This window comes from Hipposideros armiger, unplaced genomic scaffold (genome assembly GCF_001890085.2).
Source record: "Hipposideros armiger isolate ML-2016 unplaced genomic scaffold, ASM189008v1 scaffold_624, whole genome shotgun sequence".
Lineage (NCBI taxonomy): Eukaryota > Metazoa > Chordata > Mammalia > Chiroptera > Hipposideridae > Hipposideros > Hipposideros armiger.
In genome coordinates this window covers 18,329-42,941 of record NW_017731974.1, presented here as the reverse complement: position 1 = coordinate 42,941, position 24,613 = coordinate 18,329, and the positions used below count along the sequence as shown (strand labels likewise).

The 24,613-nt window shown below is 37.1% G+C and overlaps 1 protein-coding gene across 1 annotated transcript in view; it reads right to left on the bottom strand.

Moving 5' to 3' along the window:
* LOC109372316 (inositol 1,4,5-trisphosphate receptor type 2) overlaps nucleotides 1–24,613 on the bottom strand; it is a gene marked incomplete at its 5' end in the record, with an annotated part of 324,316 nt that overhangs the window by 296,725 nt on the left and 2,978 nt on the right. Inside the window, 9 exons of the mRNA XM_019625391.1 lie at nucleotides 8,485–8,635; nucleotides 10,088–10,232; nucleotides 10,703–10,954; nucleotides 12,103–12,288; nucleotides 12,402–12,521; nucleotides 13,629–13,801; nucleotides 18,476–18,637; nucleotides 20,686–20,827; nucleotides 23,282–23,400. Coding sequence (XP_019480936.1) covers nucleotides 8,485–8,635; nucleotides 10,088–10,232; nucleotides 10,703–10,954; nucleotides 12,103–12,288; nucleotides 12,402–12,521; nucleotides 13,629–13,801; nucleotides 18,476–18,637; nucleotides 20,686–20,827; nucleotides 23,282–23,400 — 1,450 coding nt within the window. The remainder of the gene's footprint in view (nucleotides 1–8,484; nucleotides 8,636–10,087; nucleotides 10,233–10,702; nucleotides 10,955–12,102; nucleotides 12,289–12,401; nucleotides 12,522–13,628; nucleotides 13,802–18,475; nucleotides 18,638–20,685; nucleotides 20,828–23,281; nucleotides 23,401–24,613) is intronic.

Genomic DNA, 24,613 nt, shown 5'->3' with positions numbered 1-24,613 from the left:
CTCCTAGACACATACATACCCAAAGTGCCTCTCACTACCACCGTCCTCATCTTTTCCCTACCCTGGGTTGGGCCCACAGGGCTGTAGGCCACCTAGAGCAGCTCGAATCCTCTCAGGGCAAAAGGATAATGTCAGGCTGTCATGGCCACCTGTACCTTCTCTACAAGCAAAGGCACTTCAACTCCAAACCTGAAACCTCAAAGGAAAGAAAATCCTAAAAGGCAATGGAATTCTCCATTGATTTTTTTTTTCTTAGTAATTTCCCGTTTTCAATATTATAACATATATGCCCACAACAGAGATTCTCTGGTGACCAACTGGGAACAGGCCCACATTTCAGGGCTTGATTGTGGAAACTCCCAAGAATTTGGAGTTGTGAAAAAGCAAAATGATAGAAGATAAAATGAAACTATCTATCTCATGTTTGATCTTTTCGTAGTTTTCTGATACATTGCCTTTTCACATATGATGAGTTCAAGGGTGGGGGAACAATTGTGAAAAGAAATATTAGTGGCTAAACACCTTAACTAGGTCTAAGTGTTACTCAGCGGTTAAGACTTCATAGCTCCATGTTGGTGGGTCAAATTTGAACTCCAGTTCCACTCAAAAAACAAACAGATCAGTGGAAAGATATTGACAGGATAACTAAATAAGGAATTAGGCCCAAATTGGACCTATTTCTAGATTGTGTCAAAGTCTATACTGTGTTCAAATGAAGATGATACTCTCACCAGTCAGAGTTAACATGCTGTGTTGCTCATCAGGAGGACGTGTAAGATTCACATGTGTCCCCAACTATTTAACTGACTCACTAGAAGAACAAAATACACAAACCCACCCTGCTGTAAAAAGTGATTGTAATTAGTAGCAGTATCAATACTTGGACTGTGTATCCTTTGGCAAGCAAAAAGAGAAAAATATGTTTAATTTTTTAAATGGAATGTACTTTCAAAAACATATTAAAAATATCCAGTTTATCAGCCAGTACATACATTTGCTTTTAACTTCTACACTTGGCAAAGAAGAGCACTGCTTGACATAATCCTTCAACCCAAATGATCAATTACACTGAATGGTGCCTGTGCATTTTAAATCACTGAGAGCAAATGATAGGTATTAGGCAAAGCAAATTAACTCAACAACATAGCCTGCTGGGAGTGAATACATTTGTTTCAAAACATTTTTTTTTAAGTGAGGCATAGCCAATGAACGGTATTGCATTCATAGTTCTGAAGATTAGACTCTTCTATTTTATTGCCGTCACGGCCAGGGCAGTGCCATTCCCTGTGTCTCTGTATGAGTATGCCTGGTTAATTTTCTGAACGGACCACCTCTAGGGCACAAAAATAAAAAGCTGCTTCTGAGCCTACCAATGTCTGCTGAGCGTGCCAACTAAAAGCCGCTGCAATGGTGAGCAGTCAAAGCCTGGGAGCTAGACTCAGACCCACTCCCAGCTCTACACTGAGGACAACTCACAGTGACTCCGAGGTGGCATGCACCGTACCCAAGGACCCAGAGAAAAAAAGTACGCAACTGCCACCTTGCAAGCCAGCTATCCCCATCGCCATAAACAATAATCACTGACATCTAAACCTACAGGATTTCCCCAAAAAAAACAAATGAAGGCTGCACATGCACACCCTATTTATGACAGGCAACGCCGGCGGCCAGCACAAAACGGACCTCCCAGAACTGGAACTCTTTTCCTTCTAGACACGCCTCTCCTTCTGTTCCCCTGGGTCTGACCTGCCAAACACATTTCTCTGAATGTCCAATCCTAACTGTGCTGGAGCAAAATTAGTAAGCAGTAAGAAGATCAGAAGGATAAAAAATAAAATAAAACCCTACTTCTACCGCACAAAGATTTCCCAACATTCTATGAGAAAACTGTTGCCACTGCTTGAAGGAACTGATTTGTCTAGCAACAATGCTTATAAAATTTACTTCTTATTTTTTTTAAAAATGTGCTTTGCCAATGACTTCCAATCGAAAATAATGTTTCATTAAAATAGAAAAATATAATCCAGATTATTTTAATATAAAAGAGCCACGTTGACAATACAATGGGCATTGTGATGTGACAACATTGCTGTGGGTCCCACAAGCTGTCCTTTAAAGGAACAGTTCTTTTTTTCCCCAGGTACTTTCTGTAATCTGGGATTTCCTCTCTGGCATCAATCTCCGTCTCACCCTGGACCACAGGAATTTTTCCCAGGCCTGACAATCCTGTCTCCACGTTCGGAGATTCCAGAAATGTGTTCTCTCTTGTTTCTTTTGTTAAGAATTTAGTCTAATATAACTTTTGTTAGGGATTTATAGTCTAGTAGAACTCAGCTATAATCACACACCTCCTAGTAGAGTTGTATGATTATGCCTTAAGTTTGAAGTGTCACCTTACATATAATAAATCATTTTCCTATTCAGCTAATTATTTGTTATTAACTTTTCTGTTTTGGAATACTTTCAAGCTTACAGGAAGAGTTGCAAGAATAGCATAATACAAAGAATTCCTATAATACCTTCTGCCTGGATTTATTAGATTCACAAATTCTGCCATATTTGCATGCTCCCTCTCTCTCACTATATATATTATACCTTTCCTGCAATATTTCAGTTAGTTCCAGATATCATGACCTTTAATCCTTAATTCTTCAGCATGTCTTTGCTAAAAACAAGTACATTCTTTTACATAACCACAGTACTGTGAAAATTCAGGAAATCTAACTGATACAATATAACAACCTAATATACCATCCATAATCATATTTCACCAATTGTGCCAATAATGTTTTGTAGATAATAGTTTCCTGATGCAAAATCACATATTATATTTAGTTGTCTTGTTACTCTCCTTTAATCTGAAAGTTTCTCAGCCTTTCTTTATCTTTCATGACAATGACTTTTTTTTAAGTTGAAGTCAGTTTTTCTATTAAATACCCCACAATTTGTACGTCTCTAATAATTTCTAGAGATTAGTTGGAGATTATGAATTTTTGTTAGGAATAGTAAATAAGTGATGTTGTATGCATCACATCTAGAGGCACAGGACATTGCTTTGTTTCAATTATTTTTTTTTATTTTAAACTCTATTTTGTTTACGTAGCTTAAAGAATATATTATTAGAGTGATCTCCTACACAAGCGTTAACTTTAAAATTTATGAACCAAAATTCTAACCTCAATAACAATTTTCTAAAATATTAGCTCATTGGACTAACAAATAATTAAGTGCTGCAAAGGATAGAAACACTAATTTCTTACACTTTAATTCTTAGCAATGCCATTAACTTATTAACGTATCTTAGGCAAGTTAATTAATCTTCCAGAATATGCTTTTCTATACTGGTGCTTTCAAAGGAAACTTTTTACTAAACAATCTGAAATCCATGCACAATTCTGTTATGTTTGCATTACTGGCAACTTTATGAGCAAATTATGTGTCCCTATGAGGTACATTCTTTTCTATTTTTTTATAGTGTAAACAAAGCCACATATTCACTTTTTCAAATGTACTTCAAGGCAACATTGACAAAAATGTAGCACCGTATTATTTTGTCTTACAAATATATATATATGCTCCAAAAGAATCTAAAATGGAATGTTTAATGATAAAAGCATGTCCCTTTCAAATGTATGTGAGTGAATAATACTAAATAAGCATTTAATGTTAGTGAGAGCAAAAATGATGCCTTGAGAAGGACTTATAGGGTTGAGAGGAATGAAGAAAGCTCACCACCACAACTTCTCTCAGGTGTATCATCTGTAGTACACTTAAAATTGTCATCAAATCCCACTTAAACAACAAACTATATTTTCTCACAGCTTTCATCATGTACTCAATCTTAGGAATATATACAAGAAATAATTTACTCTCTGATTTGCAGATATCAAGAGAAGTGATCTTAAAACCTATGGTCCTTAAATTCAAATTAGTTTCAATACACCAAGAACTAGAATAACATTATTTCTTGTGTATTTATTACAGTATAGGAGGATAAGCACATTCTTTCAAATTCAAAAAATCTAGCCAGAATCCACCAACCCCTTTCTACAGCTCAGGAAAATGCATTTTCCCAAATGAAGAGACACTGCTCTATATACCAGTCACAAAAGGAAGAAACATCTGAATTTAGGTTCATGCAGAACGTATATAGGTATTTCCTATCAACACAAGAAGTTTCTTAGAGAATTACAATTGGCTAATACAAACTATCATAAACCATTTTTAATACTGGACTAAAATTACGGTGTTTCCGATTTTAATAATGGATTAAAATAGCGTGTGTCATGGCTAAGCATAAGTCAAGCTCCATGGAAGGTAACCCATGTACAACCACTTAGCACACAGAGTGCTCAATGACTACTCACTGTCTAGGAAGAAGGATATTTATATAAACCAACAAACAAGTTAAATTTTCTAGCGTTGCTTTTCTTTTGGCTTCCAAGACATCACATTCTCCTAATGTTCCTCTTTCCTCACCAGCCCCTCTATCCCAGTCTTTCGCTGGCCCCTCCTCTATCTCATGGCTCAATACTGGAGTGTCCCCAAGATTTAATCATTAGACCGCATTCCTTCACAATCAGCCATCACTCCTTAGGTGATCTTCTTCAGTCTGGTATCTTGAGTGTCGCTTCTGTGCACTGATTCTGTTTATATTTCCTACCCTGACATTACCCTAAGTTTCATTCATATATCCAACTGTTGGCATTCCATCTCCACTTGAATGCCTAACAGTCATTTAAAACCTAACATGCCCAAACAGAAATCCTGATGCTCCCTCTAACCCCATTCATCCACTTGCCTGTCCCACCTCAATAAATAGTACCATTCACCCAACTGCTAATCAAAACTTAGGAATGATCTTTAATTCTCTTTCTTTCCCATTTCATAACTAACTCCTATCAACTAAGATTGCAAAATTCCAAATTTAATCACCTCCTACCACCTCTATCACTACTATCCTAGTTCAATACCATTATCCAATTCTCCAATAGCCTCCTAACTATTGGTCTTCCTAACATTTTGCCCACACAAATATTCTCCACTCATCAAAGTGATCAAATCATATCAATCCCTTCTCAAATCCTTCCAAAGGTTGCCCATCCAACTCAGAACAAAATTCAAATTCAAGGTCTGTGAGCTTCCACAATCTGGGTTTCTCCAACTTTCTCTCTTACTGTTCTCCCCTTCTCTCACTTTACCTCGGCCAAAATGGCCTTCTGGCTGCTCTGCATACAATATCAAGCTTACTCTGCCTCAGGGCTGTCTTCCTTGATCCATGTAGGTCTCTTCTCAAATGTCAGAGAAGTTTTTCAATCCATTGTAGCTAAAAATACTTGCCCCTCCCTTACTCTATCACTGTGCATATTCTCCTACTTTATTTTTCTTCATAGCATTGTATTACCTGATGTTATAGGGTATATCCATTTGTTTATTACCTGATCATCTCCCCCGTGGGAGAGGTCTGCCTATTTATTTATTGTGTGTCCTCCTTGTGGCTAAAGACTTTATCTTGTTCCTTGTTTATTCCCAGTGACTAGAATAGTGTCTGATATGCAATAGTTGATAAATTCTTATTGAACAAATTAATTAATTTGTTCTCAGCTGAAATAAAGATATCCAGAGGTGAATGGAATTGAATGGAAAAAACATGGGAATTATAAAATATTTTAAAAAGAGTAAAACAATGTGTCTTAGAGGGCAGATGTGGATAGGACAGCGAAGAATACATACAAAATATGAGCAAATTTTCAGAGGATGAAAATATTTTCTTTAGGGAACAACGCTGAAAGCAGACTCTAAGCACTGAGACCAAACGTCAAGATCAATTTCTAACTTTTCAAGAATGGCTTAGTTTAAAGTAAACTGGAGATTGTAAAGGCATCATAGCAGGAAACATTTTTCCTTTCCTTTTTTTCCATTGCTTTCACAGTGCCCCTCTCTCCCCCTCACCACTCTCTCTGAAAATATACTATATATAATAGTTTTATTCTGCTATGTTTGGAGATTGCCATTCTGGACAATTTCACCATGCAGAATTAAGGTTATCTTTTTATTTATAGAATGTTTTCTTGGACTGTAATTTTAAATATCAGATCTGTTCCATCGTTTGTTGTTGTTTTTTTTCTTCAAGGACTCCAATTATTCACATGATGGCTCTTCTTTGCCTTTCTTCCATCTCAACCACTTTCTCTCTGACCCTTTTTACTTGTTTCTTTATAAGACGGACATTCTCCTCATTGTTTGCCTGCCTTTCTTCAATGGTTCTTATTAAATTTCTGGCAAATCTATTCTCCCTTTGATATCTGCTAATTTAGTTTGTATTTCTAAAAATAAATAAAGTCTACCATTTTATTCTATTTCTTTTATGGGTTCTAGCAACTTTAATTTCATTTCTTCCTCTTTTTTCTAACCTTAGTTTCTGAATTTGTGATGCAAGGTGTTTTTCATATCCCAGTGTTTGTTTGAAGACATTTAATTCAGTTTCGGGTGTCATGTTACAATTTTCTTCTGTTTCATGGATGCTTTCCAAACAGGAATTTCCATCAACTGAAATGTTTTGATTCCTCATTCTATTTTGATCTCATAGTCACTTCGTATCAGTGATCTCATAGTCACTTCATATCTTGGACAAGGTTGACAATATGAGCTGGTTTACATGATCTTTAGTGCAAGGGCACCCTCTCCTGTCTGAGTTGTGAAGTGCGGTTTCTTTAGTTTGGCTTGTGCTGGGGGGCAGCGGACAGGTTATATACTTCCCTCAATTTTTTGTTCTTTTACCTTGTGGTATCTTAAATTTTCCACCTTACTTCTTTTCCTTTCATCTACAGAACTCCAAAGGGTGCTTCTCCCTTATTTTTACCTTGTTCGTCCCTAGAACCATTGCGTTTCCACACTATTACTGTTCCCATTTAAGCCCCTTCCTCTTCACTCAGTGCTCTTCTATCTACCTGGATTCTCTTTCAGTATTTTCACACTTAGGATAAACGTTCTCTTCCTGAGAGTGATTTTCCCACAATCCCAACTTGTCCCTTCCACACAGTTTTTCCAGAAACCCTTCACTACCCATAAAGACTTGCAGTGAGAGCTCATGAGACAGCTCTACTGAATACTGATGTGACTTTTCTACATACAATAACTGAAGTTTGCACTGTCCTCTGTCTTCTGGTTCTGCTGAAGGTGAAGGATTTCTGTGGTTTAATTTACTTCTTGTTGATCTGTACATATTTTGGAAGATGTAGAAGGAATTCTGATTTAAGCAGCAGCAATTGCTTCAGCTATTTAGATGTTCCTCACTTAACAATTAAGAAAACTTCTTCACCAGATATTACTTCTTCCTGCTTTTACTTTTAAGTCTGTAGCGCATACTGTAGTGGATACCTTGTGCTCCACCCATATCCCCTTTTCAGAGCTGAGGTATCTATTACCCAAGGTGCTGGGCATCATGACTGCCAACTTCTCACAGCCGTCATTAAACATGACCCTTCCCCAAGGGGTATTGCCTTACCCAAGATGCATGCACCCTCCACGATGAAGCCAGCGGTCATAGCTGGCTGATGCAAGGATCTAAAGCTCAGTCCCCTTGCCTTCATTTGTTTCCACTCTGAAGGGCCTTCCCAGCTCCAGAGGTCCCTGTAGGATCGGCTGAAGTCTCAGATACAACTGCATTGTGGATCAGCTTCTCTGTCTGCCCAATCCTAGCTTCCCCACTGCCTTCCACGTGTATATCCTGAATGCACTCTTCAATATACCTTTTGCAAATAATTCTCTACTTCAGGGGACTTCCCGGGCATCCGACATAAGACAATCAAAAAAATTTTATTGAGTTATGAGACAGGCACTGTTGTACGTACTTTGAATATGTTGTATACAGTCACTTAATTATCATAAGGAACTCTGAAGGAGATACTATTATTATCATCTTTATATCTCAGATGAGAAAAGAAACTCTTCCAAAAGATAAGCACCTTACCCAAGTTACTAAATGGTAAAGGCAGGATTTGAACACAGGCGCTCTGACCCACAAGCCCATTCTCTTCTCCACTTCACTGTACTGCCTCCCACACTGACTTTGCATTCACTGTTCCTCTGGCGTGACCCTGAGTGGCCCCATTAGCTGCATTTTTCTGTGCTTTGCTATGAAGCATAGGCAGCCTATGACACATACCAGGGTGATCACAAATATTAAGATGTTTTTATTTTTCCAACAATAGTATTTTCACTGGTGGATTGGCCATAACATTATTTGCTAAAAATGGAACTCACTGACCTTACGAATTTGTCTCTCAAAGCGTTAGCATTAAGAACAGGGAAGTATGTTTGTATAATAAATCCAGCCTATTATCACTCAGCCCCACCATAGGATTAATTTTCATTTGTACACATATATTAGCAGTTACACATTAGCCATGTCTCTATATATTTGTTTTTATCTCACCTCTAAACAATACCAAAAAGATTAGAACTTATCTCAAAAATTCTTACCTCCATCATGAAATTTGCTTAATCTTTCAAAATATGATGACATGGGGGCCTGTACAATATCTAGGATAGCCAGTAGTGTTCTTGTGAGCCTTAATAACTCACTGAAACTATAAAATCCAAAGTATATGAGATTCCGAGCCAAGTGGACCACCTTAACAAAAAAAGGGGGGAAGGTGGACAAGAAAAGAAAAACATTAGGAACTAAAAATTAGCATTGATATTTCATTATCTAAATTTGGGCAGGTATTTCTAAATTTTCTAATTCTTTAACACCTAGGAATTAAAATACCTGCAAAAGTAACCACTGAACTCTGATTTATTCAAGTTTAGAATTAAATCCAAATAAGACTAGTTGGTCAACCCTATCAAAATCCCACGTGACAAGAAGATCTTGTGTCTGGTCAACAGCCAGCAAGGAAGCAAGAAGACAAGATTTTAGGTGTACCAAGGTGGTTAAAAAAACATTTACATTAGAATGATTTACCTCTTAATTAAATATTAACTTAAATAAGTCATTAGGATATCACTTACTTAATGGTTACATTGATGAATTACTTTAAAAAATGGATATTATCCATAAAATTTGTCCAGAAGTATATGTTCCCTATGCTGCTTTGTGCTCTTCTGGATACTGCAAGACATACTAGGTATGAGAGCCAGCTTCCAGGATAGCCCCCAGTGTATGGTCTCCTTGCACCAGGGTTAGTCTGTGTGACCAACAGAATACAGCAAAAGTGGTGGCACGTCACTTCCAAGATTAGGTTACAGAAGATTGCAACTGCCATCTTGGATTCTTTCTCTCGCTCTCTCTCTCAAATGGCTTGCTCTGGGGAAGCCAGGTGCCATGCCATAAGGACACAGGCAGCCTATGGAAACGCCCACTTGGCAAGGAGATAAGGTTTCTGGCCAAGAGCCAGCAAGAAAGTATGGCTACCAACAACCTCATAAGTGAGCTTAGAAGTGGATGGTCTAGCTCCAGATGACTACCACCCGGCTGACAGCTTGATCACAACCTCATGAGACCCTGAACCAGAATCTCCCAACTAAGCACTCCCAGATTCCTAACTCAAGAGAAACTCTGAGATACTAAATGATTGTTGCTTTGGGCTGCTAAGTTGGGGGTAATTTGTTACACACCTGTAGGTAGCAAATATACCAGGTATCAAGTAACAGCCTAGTGTTGTCACTATATCCCCCAAATGATATTATAAGTAGAGGTAATTCAATTCAGTTTAATGAGGCTAAAAACATCACCTCCATGGAGAGGAAAGAAAATGTATCCAAGCATATTGTAAATATGCAAAACTGTCTTTGTTCATTGAGTGCAACAAAGCTTACACAGATGAAATGAAACCCCCAAAATCAAGGAAAAAGTAGCTAACAGATAATTATAAATGTTTTATATTGGACATCAGCTATAATTAAAACATCAAATCTATTTTTTAATCAATGGCAGAGGGAATCATACCTTCATGAACCAAACTACCCAATTACCAAAACATCCTAAATAATTGAGGGGAAAAAACCTTTGATACTCAATGTATCTAATTTTTGATAGGGAAAACTGAATAACATCACGAATGAATTCTTTTTTAAAAAATACCTCAAATGTCAGTTTGTTTTTTTCTTTATCCCCAAAAGGAAAAGGCTGATTTACAACTTCTTTCAAGTATTCTTCAACAAATTCCATTGTCAGTGCAAATTTCCTCTTCATATCATTTCTGGAAGAGTCTGTTATAGAATCATATCTGGAAAGATAGAATATAAAGCAAGTTCAACTGACAGTCATCATTTGAAAATAAGAAAATATATAATACATACTTTAATCTCCTGGCTTTTACACTTGGGTAAAATAATTAACCTTTGTAGATGTTGTATCCTCATCTGTAAAATTGGGCTGTTGCAAAATGAGTTAATACATGTAAAGCACTTAAATCAAGGTCTACCATAATATTAAGCACTTAACAAATTGTTACGCTTTTATTAATATGATTTGTTTATCGGTTTCCAGAATGATGTTTCTGTTACCGAAAGTTGTCATTTTACTTTCCAAAAGGTATCTTATTTGCATTTGGAAGATTAACAACCTGAGTCTGAACACAGAAATGCTTTTCCACATATTTCATTTCAAAATTAATGACATTTAATTTTGAGTTCATCTGCTGGGTTGAGTTCATCTGCTGAATGTAAAGTCCTCAAGAAATTTTTTCAAACATACTCATGAATTGTGATCTTTGTGGGGATTTCTGTCCAGAGCCTGGCATAGCGAACGGGCACCACGGACTCCTGGGGATCCCGGTCAACATGCATGTGGAGCATGAGGCGACAAAAAGATGCGCGGAGGTCAAATGGCAGGCTCTCGTCCGACACACACCGTAGGATCAAATCCACAGAGAGCTGTGTCGAAATCTGGTTTATGGCCAGATACTGGCGATCCAAGCACATCCTTGCAAAGAGGTTTAACTGGTACCTTAAAGATATTAAACACATTACATTATTTGTCTTGTCTTGATCTGAAGCATCATAGTGTCAGTCAGTACCTACTTTTATGATGCTAATATTTTCAAATGTATGTGATACTGGAGCCAAGCTCTTTGGGTAATAGGCTAAATAATCAACAACACACATGTAAAATTGTCTCTATTCCCATTCAGTTGCAATTTCCCTTAGTTCTTCCAGCAACATGTTTCTGGTGGAGAGGGTCATTAGGCTCTCCAGTCTAGCTTTCCTAGGATTACAAATACAGGAACCCTGAAGGCCACGGATAACAACTCACACGAAGCCATCTCTCTCCACCTTCTCCTGTCCTACTCAGCTCTGGGCTGTGGTATCTACACTCTTAGTTTAGATTCACTCAGTTCCCAAACCAAATGTGACCAATCCAAATGGCATCCGTATACACTTGGATTCACCAGCTTCTGAGATCAAGATTAGCCTTTGGCTTTGTTGCTGGAGCTGTAGAAGCCAGGGAACAGGGGGCATTCTCTGCCTTTCTCAGATGCCTGTCATTTGGGCCCAACTGGGCCCAAGGGCTTCTGCCTTGGGTTTCCATGCCTTAAATTCAAAGACACCAGCTAGGTTCTTGCTCCCAGTATGCTGACCACCAGGAGCTACCATCAGAACTTCTGTTGCCATACGCCACTGCTGAACTTCCATAACTACAGGCACAGTTTCTCTTAAGCTCTAGGGGTCCACATGTTCATACGCTCTGTATGCTATAAACTACCGGCTCACTCTCTCTGAGGCCACCCCTGCAGCTGGATCAGCTTCCCCGGCCCCAGTTCCAGCTGTTTCTCAGCTCCATGACGTAGGTTCCCAACATGTCCCTTATCGACACCCATTCCAGTCAACAACAGGAAAAAACGCGTTGCTGCACAACAATTCCAACAATTCCAAACTAACTGGAAATCAGAAAATTGCAAGTGGTATACGTGGAAGACACAGATGCTCATTTCTATTTTGAGTTATTTTAAATAATACTAAATAGTTCAGCTACCCTTGTAATGACATGACTTTTTAAATTTCCTCTTCATAGACACCTGACTTCTAGAGATTTGTTGAGAATCTCTCTCAATGAACATGTGAGATTGAGAATTACGATTCTCTGTAATACTTTACCTGTAATAGGTAAGAACTTCTAAATCAGCTTTGGTGCCTTCTTTTGCTTCCTGAGCAAGGTGCCTGATAGCTTTACCATGAGGTTCCTTGTTGCTGTCAATCCAGTAGAGCCAAACTTCCTCGTCATCAATGTCATCTGAAAGGATGGAGCTCTCCATGGGGTTGTCCATTTGCATTGAAACCAGTCTTGAAATTAATAACACATACAAAATCTATTAGGGAGCTCACTAATAAATATAAAGAACTACAATGCTTACAAATAATGAACAGAAAATGATGCCTCCATTGTCTGGGCTTACTTAGTTTGAATGAGAATGTCTGCATTGCCTGGGCTCAACATAAATTTACAGATGAGTTCTTGAGTTACAGGTATAGCAGTGGTATTAGACACACACAGATCTGATAAATAATCCAAGAATCTGGCAAAAAAGAAAAATTGAACATTAAGAAAAAGCATTTTATAAAATCATAAGGAAAATAAACTTTGGGATATCACAAATGTAACTTTTAAGATATGTGGGGGTGCCAAAAAAAAAATGTATTCACATGACCTGTATTCATCTTTTGTTATTGGTATATATTGAGTAGTATAATTTTAATACAGTTTTTTTCTTTCTTAAAATGTGTATACACTTTTTGGCACCCTCTTTATTTTAATACTATTTCCATGCAACATATTTCTAATGTATTGCTTATCTACTGCATCATTTGAAACAAATCAAACTTCAAATTATTTGTATTTAATACAAATTTTATTTCAAAAAAAAAGGATATAAATTTGCTTCTATTTATTTGGTGATATTCATCTCACAGCACTATGACTTATTATGTTTAGAAAGTCATTTATCTGCCCTAAAGTGAGACAACCCCAGAATTGAATATTGAAACAAAAGCAGATGAAAGCTAATGTTACACTGAGTAAAATAGGAATACCGTACACACTTAATCAAGGTGAGTGTGGCCCTGTGAAGTCAAAGGCCCATTTATCTGCTGAGCTAATTAGTTAAGAAAACTTTATGTATCTGCTTGACTTTTCTGCATTCACTTCTCCCAGATAAGGCAGCATGGTGCAATGGAAAGAGAAATTGATGTGGAATCCGAAACCTTTGATTTACCTGCTATTCTATTCCTTACTACTGGGGATGTATTGAGCATGCAGTTCTCTCAACTTTTATTTTCTTACCACTAAAATAAAAGTTTTATTTTATTACCAGTGTATTTCATGAGACTATGCAACGATTTAAATAAGACAATGTATATGAAAACATTTTTTAAAACTATAAAGTACTATAAAAATATAAGTTATCAGCGTGGCAATCAATTACATTTAAACACATCTAGAAAGGTTTCTGGCCTCCTATAAGGTAATAACTCTTTATTATGCATAATTATTATAGCAATAAGGCCAATATAGTTTTTTCCATGGAAGGGATATGAAAGAATTTTAACTTTAAAAAAAGTTCTAAGAATAAAGCAAAAAGCCACAATCCCCCCTAGAGAAGAATACTGTATGAACCACTTCAAACCTTGGCTCACGATTTCTCCTGAGTAAACTGACAAATGTTTCTATTTCTTTTGCTGTGATATGTTTCTCTAGTAGTTTTCTATTGTTGTGCAACAAAGCTGTGATGGTATCTTCTGCCAAAATATCATAGCCAATCTGGGACTGCATGACACAGAAATTCTTAGCAATATATTCCTGCAAGAAAGAAAGGCTGTCAGAACGCACCGCCAAACAGCTGACAAATAACAGGTTCCATTAGGGTCAGCAACATTGACTAGTTTACTCATAGCAGGAAACTCACTAAAAACTATTGTCAAAAAAAGAGCAAGTCAATAATTCTTCAATAAATAGGACTTTTTGAGGGAGGAAATGAAAATATTAACCTAAACCCAATTTAAATTATAATAAAAAAATTATATAGCTAGAATTTTTTTTTTTTAAGATTTTTATTGGGGAATTGGGGGATGGGAACAGTGCTGGGGAATTGGGGGAAGGGGAACAGACAAGTTGCTGTCCTTTTGTTCTTCAGTCTAGTTGTGGAGGGCGTTGCTTCACTGGCCCAAGTTGGCACCATCATTGCGCTCTTCCCGGGTGAGGCAGATCAGTCACCGGCTTCTGGATGGCCGCTCACTGCAGCTGCTGGCCACTCACGCTGGCTGCTGGCTACACACGGTAGCCCATGGCAACCCACTGCAGCAGGGGCTGCAGCCTATGCCATCGCCAGCGACTCATGGCAGACCAGCTCCAAGTTGAGCTGTTGTTCAGCATCTTAGCTGTGGAGGGCAGTGTCACTGGCCCTCGTATGTGGTCCTCATATCCGAACCAGGGCCCTCTGGCATCCCAAGCCAGTTCTTAACCATTGCGCCACTCGGCCGTCCCTAAAATTTTTTTTTTTAATGTGGGTGCTGGCACTCTTGAAGTGTAAGTGGGAAAAACAAAAATAAACCTAGTTAAAGTAACAATTTTTATGTCATTAAAACAAAGGATTTCACCACCCTAACAGAGCCCCTTCTTCTAACTCATTAAAAGTCATAACTGATGATTTTAGCATAATTATAGAAAGACGATAACTGTGATATTTTGTTTATGAGGCATGGAATCTATACTGTTACATGAAGAGCCCAGATAAACGTAGGTGATTTCTTTTTTGTACGCTATACCACACTGGTCTGTTCAATCTTCTCTTCAAAATAGTGATACAATTTCATATCACTTTTTACCTTTAAAAAGCTATCAAACAAGATAATAAGATTAAACACTTTATTGATCAAATCCATTTATCCAATAAAGATCCCTTGAAAACCTGCAGCATCCCAGACACTGAGAGAATGGGCATGTGGAAGTAAACAAGATAAATAAGTTTTCATGAAGCTTCCATCTAGTGAGAAAAAAGGCAGTAAATGAACTCATAAATATGATCATGTTCCATGTTGATAAGTGAAACAAAACAAACAGAGGGACGGAGAAAGGCGGCGGAAGAAGTGGTATCTGAGTTAGGGTGCCCATGATTAAAATGATGCAACGATGGAAATGATGAAAAGGAGGCAGCACAGGGAGAGGCGCCATCTAGGCAGCAGGAGGTACAAAGGCTCTGTGGTCGTGGAACCAAGTGTTTTGTGACCTGTAAACAAAAAGCAGCCACTGCAACCAGAGTCTAGTAAGTGAGGAAACAGCAAGAGCTGCGGTTGGAGAGATGGATCCTTGGGAGCCGTGGTAAAGGACAAGGTGATTTTAAACAGCAAGAGAAAGCCATTGGGGAGTTTCAGCCATGCATTATTTAAGGCGCTCCTCATTCTTCCCTCTAACTCTTCCATATTCCAGCCACCATTACTCATTTCCCACAGTCCGTGTACAAGCAAAACATCTCACACAACCATAAAACTGTCAAACCTGACCCCCTCCACAATCAAAAAGTTTTCACTGCAGTTTCTTGGAGATTCTCCTTGGAGATGTATCTCTGTTATGAAGTTGGGAAAATTTATCTATTAGAAAGCGGCTTTGCCTTTTTTTTTTTTAACTGGAATTTACCTATTCCTTGAAAATGATATTTGGTTGCACAAATCTAATTATATTCTAGGCAGCAATTTTGTTGCCTTTAAAAATGATGGCTTTAAGTTAGATAACGAGTTAAGTAAGGTAATTCTTTGGTTAGTGCATCATTTTAAAGATATGTATTGATTTACACGCTTTTATGACTATTGTAATCATGCTGTAGTATAAGAAAAACCTACAGGATGTTTGATAAATAGATCAAGATGTTGACAAAAAATCAAAAGAAATTAGAAATTTTACCAAATTCTATAAATAATAATAAACAGAGACTCAATATGAAAGGCTTGGGTTAGTGCTAAACCACAAAAGAATTCCCTATTAGGATGCTATAAAATATAGGTGCAGATATAGGAAAACAAGGTAATTATGCAAGAGTAGAAAGCAGTTCTGCTTACATTTTAAAATCACATTCTAAAAACATCAGAAAGCTGCTTAATGCTTAACACAAAGCATTCTTAATTCAACAGAAATGAGGAAACTATTTTTCAACCATCACTGAGATTCAACTGGAGCATGCACAAGAACATGAGGCAAAATAAAACTTAACCCTCAGTGACCGCTGGGGATTCTGTTTTCTTCTGTCAGCTCAGTGATCTATGTCTTAGGGAGACATCCCAAAAGAGAGAAAGAGTTGGCTACCCACAGTCATATGCTCTAAAGAAACTGGAAAGCAGCTTCCCCCAAAGTGAATAAACATTTACCTGGAGAAGTGATGTGCCTAAGTAGAGTGAACTAGGAGAGGAAAAATTGAGAGAGAGAGAGAGAGAGAGAGAGAGAGATTGATGCTATTTGTCAAAAGGCTAAGTGTTTTCAGAGGAGAAACTGCACATACCTCAGCACAGTAGGCTCATGAGTCCCCAGCTAAGACTGAGAGGAATGAGAAAGAACTTTGTGTGCTACACCTTGACAGACAGAAAAAGGACACCAGTTAAGATGTGCTGCCCAGGCTGGCAGAACAACCAAACCCAAGGTGACTGACCCCGAAGCACAGGGCAGTGCTGTAGAAAGGGGGATCCCAGGGTCCTTCCAAAGGCTGAGCACAAAGATGGCGCACACTGTGGGCCCAGGGACTGAGAAAGCCAGGCCAATCCGTACATCTGTTGGTTTTTTTCCCTTAACTCAAGCTCTCTAATAACAGCATTGCTTACATGTTTGAGTGGTGGCCTGTCTAGCTAAGCATATCTTTGCAGACCCAAGAAGAGAAACAAGGCCAAGTGGAGAACACTGAACAACCTCTACCCCCCACCTCCGTGCCAGACCTCCATGTAATGACATAGGCCCTCGTTTGGGGGCTTCTAGGACACTGGTTCTGAGTGCTTGAAGGTCTATATTTAACATCCGGGAACTTAATTTTTCTTCCAATAAAATAAGAACAACTCTACCTAGCTTACCCTGACACCTTAAAGGAATACAGTGAAGCTGGGAAAAATAATTCCAATGACAGCATTTTCACCTGTGAAGAAGGATGTTTATAACTAGGATTACATGAAAAAGTATTTAAGGATTCGTTTATATTGTCCCCTTCCTCTCTCTTGCTCCTTGCCATATTATTTATCTTCTGATTAATCTGTTTTACGTATTCTTTTTTAGACCTTTTTCTTAATCTTTAAACAGAATTTTCAAAGCCAATGTATTTTTTAACACATTTTTCTTAAAGCAAATTTTTTCTTCTTGCCAAAACACTTTCAAACTACTAAGAGGAAATACTGTGATGATTAAGCGCCTGGGTTTGAACACTGGCTCCAGTCTGAAAACTGTGTAATCTTTGGCAACTTTTTTGAACTCTCTGTGCCTCAGTTCCTCATCTTAACTCAGTATTAACTGAGTTAAATTGTAAAAGGGCTTAGAGCTAAGCCTGGTACAAAGCATGCATTCAGTAAACACTATGAACTATTCCCAAATAACCTCCACCCTCCAGGCTGCCATCCTGGGCCCTACATTGCTTAGCCTAACCTGCCTTACGAGTCCTCTTTTATACCATCCTTCCTCATGGACCGAACTCATCAGCAAAATGTACTGATTATGCACACATCTCTCAGCCTGGCTAAGAGAAACATGGCACACTAGTTTAACATTAAACCAAGATGTATATTATTGAACACAGTGCAAAACATCACATTTTTTAAGGTAAAAATGAGACTTAAAAGAAACTACACTTGCAGTTGGCAACTTTCAGCTATGTCCCTAGATACGCCTGGCAGTTAGGCATGTCTTTGGATAAAAATGCCCTTTATAGCATCTATCATTCTCTCTTCATAGATCCCTCTTTGCTAAAATGCCTATTCCTGTACAATTTATGAAAATTATTCTCATCCTATCCAAATGCGTCCTCCTCCAAGCACCCTTCCTGGGTTCCCCCAGCCACAACTAAGCTCTCCCTCTTTCGAATTCCTATAATGCTCTCTTTCATCTCTTATGTCCCCCTTATGGTTCAGATGCATATGTCATATCTTTTCCACAAGACAATGAACTCTTTGGCTTTTACATTACAATGCAGTGCCTCACGTGTTCCTGGAAATGCCAAGAAATGTCTCATTTCTCTTTATATATCCAGCACGCCTCTCGACCAGCAGGAGTGAATACCATGTACAGAGAAGGACTCAGATATACTCCCCCAAGGATTCTAATTTTGCATGGAGGGATAAATTCGTGTGTCAAAAGTACTTACAGGTCAGTTTTGTGTGTTACCAATATAAAGTATTTCACTGGAGAGTGGAATTTCCCATTCCTATTTTATATGTTCTAGAACAGTAACCAAAGAACCTTGCCCAAACTCTAAATGTTAAACAGAGGTAATAACAAGCACCACCCTCCCACCTGGTTTTTCCGGTAGTCCTGCTGCGAATGTCTCAGCACGCGGTAGCATAACCTCAGCATGTACTTGTAGGGAGCATATCTCTGGTCCCCCAGATCTTCAAGTCTCAGCATTGGGCCTTCTCCTGTTTTCTCCTTAAAGGGTGCTTTAAGAATTCCAAATACCTATCAGGAAAAAAAAACAAAAACAACATCTATTCTCATGAACGGAGGTACATGTTTTGCAATCTGTTTTAATTTTTTTTAAATAAGCACATCGATTCAAAAACACTTTGACAAAATTAATATAAACAAAAAACGGATTTTAGGATACTGATATGAAGGAACAGAAAAATATTTCTAAAAGAAGTCCCTAAATTGAATGACAAAAACATTGTTTAAATAAAATCTTAATTTTATTTAGAAATTATATTTTATTAAAATAAGAAACATAAAAATGTTGGGTTGCACCATGTTACATGAACATATTCAGATGAACTACAATATAGTTTGATTTCTATAGGCTTTATTATTGTCTCTATAACTTTCTAAAATCAAAATAATATGAAGAAACATTTGTTTTCATCTGAACCTGACATCAGAAAGTCGCCTCCAAATATTGCTCTTACACCTCGTTATAAAGCAGTTAATTAATTGTTCTTGATACATAAAGATGTCGCCAAACCAATGAATGCATCAGCATTTAAATGTAACTCATAAGGACCCACATGGGCAACTGGTGATACCCAGTGACCCACACTCTTCTATTAAGAAGGTGGGTGGTTGGGATGTATTTCAAAAGCACTGAGGAACATAACTCTTTTAAGCAGGAGGTGAGATCACCTGGAGATGAGCTGGTAGAATGAGTAAATTGTTTATGAAAGCATACCTAGGAGACAGCATGAGCATTACTACAAGAAAGCAAAGTAGAAAGGAATTCTCCTTTGTAGTTCATTAACTATAATATGAATAAAAGTTTCTTCAATAATTCTATATCCACTAAGCCTTGAATTTTATATTTATAATACTGAAATAAAAGTTTCTAAAATAAACATGGTCAAAATAATATTAATTAATCATTCAAGGTCCTAAAAGTCCTTGAAATCAGATGCTTTATACAAAAGGAATGCTAATGTCAGAAAGGACTCTGTCTCATTAGATTAGCAACCTTTATTTTCCTCAAGAAAAATGTTGATTTTATATTTTCAAACAATCAGCTATAGAATATTCATTGACAATATGTCTATAGTTTTGCTTTCCCAATTTTACAAAAATATGTATATTAACAACATAATTTTTATTTAAGTATCTTCCTTGAGTCCTCACTTAAAGAATGCAGAAGCCCATTACTTCACATAACAATTAACAGAACAAAAAGAACGCATAAAAGCAGTCATGTTCAAATATGCTTATTATTAGTAAATGAATTAATTTACTGGTGTGTCCTAAACAATTTCAGAAACACATAGTTTAGGAGCAGCTATAGACTTTCAGGGAGAGAGAAAAAGAAAACTAGAATATTGTACAAAGTACTTGTAAGCTGATAAATAGACTGCCCTACTTTCCTAGGGGAGAAAGAGAAGGAAGTAGGAAGCAGTTAAAGATGGCAGTTTCCAAATTCTCCTGTAAAATACCTAGAAAATTATTCCAGCACATTTTCTGGAGATAGTCTGACCCTGAAAGGCTTTTTAGAGGTCTGTGATAGGTTGTCTCCATGACAGTCCTTAATGATCCTGTCCTCCTGGAATTCACACCCTTATGTAATCCTGTCTCCTTGACTATGGGCTGGATTTATCTACTCACTAATCACAGAACATAGTTGAACTGCTGAAATGTTACTTCTAAGATTAGGGGGCAGACTGTGGCTTCCACCTGGGCGCCCTCTCCTGGACCCCTCACTTCTAAAGAAAGCAAGCTGCTGACTCTTGAGGCAGCCCTGAGGTGAGGCCCATGGAAGGGAGCTGGGAAGTGAATCTTCTCCCACTGATGCCTTGAGATGACTGCAGCCCCAGCCAACACCTTGACTGCAGCCTTGAGAAAGACCCTAAGTAAGAACTGTCTACCTAAATCACTTTTTGATTCCTAATCCACAAAAACTATAAGTATCTGCTGTTTTCAGCCACTAAGTTTTGGGGTAATTTGTTATACAGCAATAGATAACTAATACAAGGGCTTTCCTGATACTATAATTCAAAAAAATAAAATATGCAAATTTAGTACATGAAAACATTCACCTGTGCCAATATGTTTTGTTCCCTCATTAATTTTTGACGTTCTCGGTTTGGCTTAGTGATAACCACATCCAGAACTTCTTGTCCATTATTAAGTACATCAGCGACAAAGAAGATGAGGTCTTCCAATAATTTGGTTACAAACCTATCATAAAACGAAAAGGAAATTTTACTCTATGGTGTTAATTTTGGGGACATTTTCAATAAACACTAAGAAATGAAACACCACAAAACTGAAAGTATTTGATCATAAAAATTCTTTAAACAAAATGCTTAATGCAGTTAAGGTTACCTAAATCCTTAAAAGAACATTCCTTCTCCAATTCCTCTACTTCCCACTCCCACCTCTACCTCTATGCAAGTATTTGTAAAGAATATTATGAAATAAAGTCAGGTGAGCCCCCAAAACAAATCAGTCAAGAGAAGAATACCACTGGATGATTTTCCATGACTGACCAGCAATAAAGAGAATTTCTGCCTAAGGGAAAACAGCTATGCTTCTAAATCCCTACATTTAAATCACTTTTTTTTTTTGCTACTGAATCCAACTACATTTTGTAATCCTCACCAAGTTTCAGTTACTCCAATATATAGAACGGGAGAAACTAAAATGGTCTGCTAATAGAGACAGAGTAAGCATCACACTAACGAATCAGAAGGCCAATTCATTATCAACAAAAAGCAAGTAACAGAACAATTTCAAGACAACTTTTAAATAAGTGTGCTTTCAATCCTCAAATAAGATAAGGAAAGCAATTATTTACAAAAAAAAAGACAACAAATATTAAAAAGTGCAGGTATGAATGAAGAATAGATCAAATTCTTCAAATCTGAGTAATAAAATTATCATTTAAATAAAAATTTAATTCATGAAGGTAAACCATTCCACACAAATTGTGAGAAAAATTAGTGATTTACAAGACAGTACCAAAAAAAGTAGACAGAAAGATTTTAAAAGGCAGATTATAAAAAGAAAGTTAAGAGACAGGTGGATGAATTAAGTCTCTAACATGCATTGAAAAGAGGTTCCAAAAGAGAGACAAGAGGGAAAGATACAGAAGAATATTTGAAGGAAAATGGCTGAAAATTTTCCAGAATTGATGAAAGACATAAGTATTCAGATTAAAAGCATACCCTCAGTGTCAAGTGAGACAAACAAAAATAAAACATTTACAACACAGAAAAAATCTACAAAATTACTGGAAAGGAAGAAAAAGAACAATACCAATAAAGAGTAATGATTCCATTGATAGCAGATTTCTTAATGGCAACCAGAGACAACAGAAAATAATTAAATTATAACTTTAAAATACTAAAGGAAAATAATTGTCAATTTAACATTCCTTACATAAAGTATAACTTAAGAGTGGAAGTAAAATAAAGACATTTTCATATATGTAAAACTAATAAGATTTATAACCTCATTGAATAAAGAATAAATTTCAGCAAGAAGAAAAGTGAACACAGAAAGAAGTGAGATGCAAGAAATGAAAGGAAGCAGAGGAAGAGATAAAATACACGTGGGTGCCAAAAAAATGTATACACATAACTTGTATTGATATTTTGTTATCGGCATATACTGAGTATTTTTATACAATTTTAATATAGTTTTTTCCTTGCTTAAAACGTGTATACATTTTTTTGGCACCTCTGTATTAAGAAATACAATTGAGGGGGGCGGCCGGTTAATTCAGTTGGTTAGAGCACAGTGCTCACATGAAAAAAAAAAACCTACTAAAAAAGAAATATAATTGATTACTGAGAAATAATGTATAGAAACTAAACTTTTCAGTAAAAAAGGTGATATGTCAACATTTATATGACACATTTATATCCTTTTGTATGCATCAAATATGATAAAATAAAATTTTTAAATGAAAAGAAAAAACAGAAAATTATGGTTCAGACAACTATTCCAAGAAAGGTGGAAGACAGAATATCAGTGCATTAAAGCATTCTGAGGTACTTTTCTTCCATGAGAGGAAGAAAGAAATAGTTAACATCTTCAAATTTTATAAGAAAGAATATATAATTAAAATGTATGACTATATTGGTTAAAATGTTATGCTCTATGAGGATAAGGGTAATTGTTAAAGAACAGAAATATGATCTATAGTTTCTAAACCAGTAGAGGAAACAGGAAAATGGGGAGAAAATATAAACATCAATCTAATAAAAAGCAATAAAGAAGTTGAGGGAAAAGAAAAAAGCTACACTAAAGAAAGGGGGGGAAAAAAAGATACCATTAGATATCAAAATGAATCTTACACATTATTTATCAAATACAAAATAATCAAAATTAAAAATTAAAATAGATTATCATATTAGATTTTAAAAACCCAGCTCTCTGCTGCTCAAAAGAGACATTACTGAAACAAAATGACCAGGAAATCTGAAATAAATGGATATTGAAAAATAGGTACCTAGTCAAATACTAAACAACAGATAGCTAGTGTAGAGATAGTAATATCAGGCAAATAAAACTTAAGGTTGCTACAGGAAGATATTAACTTTGAATCAGGACAGTGACCTTTTGATCCCATGCTGGATGACCCCTATTCTAGATCCTAAGCTTCTGTCCCCATGAATCAGAACCAACCCTGAAGCCCATAGATTGCGAAAAGACATAGCCATAGTCTGCTGTTCATCCTGCATTACCACCGCACGCACACATGCTACCTGGCCCAGTGCCTGGCATACACCAGGAGTTCGGTAAGGCTGGAAATAAGCGGAGATTGAACCATAAATGTTGCAGAGGAACCCCACATCTTTTTCTGTACCCTCAGAGGTCAAACATGATACAGAAATTCCAGTTTATGATTGCATATGTTACTTCCTCCAGCTCTGAATAGCAGTTAACCCCTCTCCAATCTCTCTTTTCCCACCCCCCAATATGTTCCCAGTACTCTCTATTTGGATGGTGCAGCTACACAGAATAAGACCAGAAAATTCCACTGAGAAATATCTGAGGTTGAGGATCTCAGAGCAAAACACAGGAGCTGTGCCCCCAGAGTCCCTTCCTGGGGTGCGTAAAGGGGGAGTGATGTGAGACAGGGTTCGAGCAACACAGACACATTGAGAAAGGTCTGTAATATTCTAACACCTTCCCTTTGACCTTGTATCATTCTTCCTGAAGTAAAAGAATACCTAATAATAATTTCATTCTCCAGAGGGGGGAAAAAAGTCAAGAGTTGTGAGGTATTTTCAGAAAGAATTTCATATTGAATTCTAAAACCCAGAAAATAATACAAGTGTATTATTCAGCAATGTCATAAGCTCTATTGTACTGACAGGCAGCTTTGAATGAATTTTGATGGAAGGTGGCTTTTTCTGAAATTACTAAATTAAGATCAATAATGGCAACTTCATATTTCTCAGGCAAGACCTTCTTTTTGCGATGGTGTTTTTCACTCCAAAACAGTGGTGAAGGAAGCAGGGAAAACAAAAATGCACAGTCCCTGGTCAGTGCTGGTCCACCACCCTCCTTAGAATCATCTGGAGAGGTTAAGATTCTCTCCAGCAGTAACTGAAGAAGAATGCCTCGTGCAGGGTTACAGCCAGCCATGGTGGGGGGCTTGTAATCTTAATCCTTTACTTGTTTGTTTTTTCAAGGAGCACCCACCGTAATGCTTAGCAAAGGAGACTTTTTCAGTGAAGCTGAGTAAATTTCTCTGCATATGTGAGAGTGATAGACAAAGAAACCGATTCATCAAAAGGAAGCATTAATAGCTAAATAACAGGCAAATAAAAAGTGCTATGCACATCAGATTCCATTACTTGTCGTAATTTAGCTCTGATATTTAATTATCTGTAGAAGAGTGGAACAGTTGTGTCAGCTCCTGGCCTTTATTTATTTTCCCCAACACGGGTGGAGGTATGATTGAATAGACAATAGCTGTTTTCAAATGCAAGTTTGTTGGGGGAAAAACAG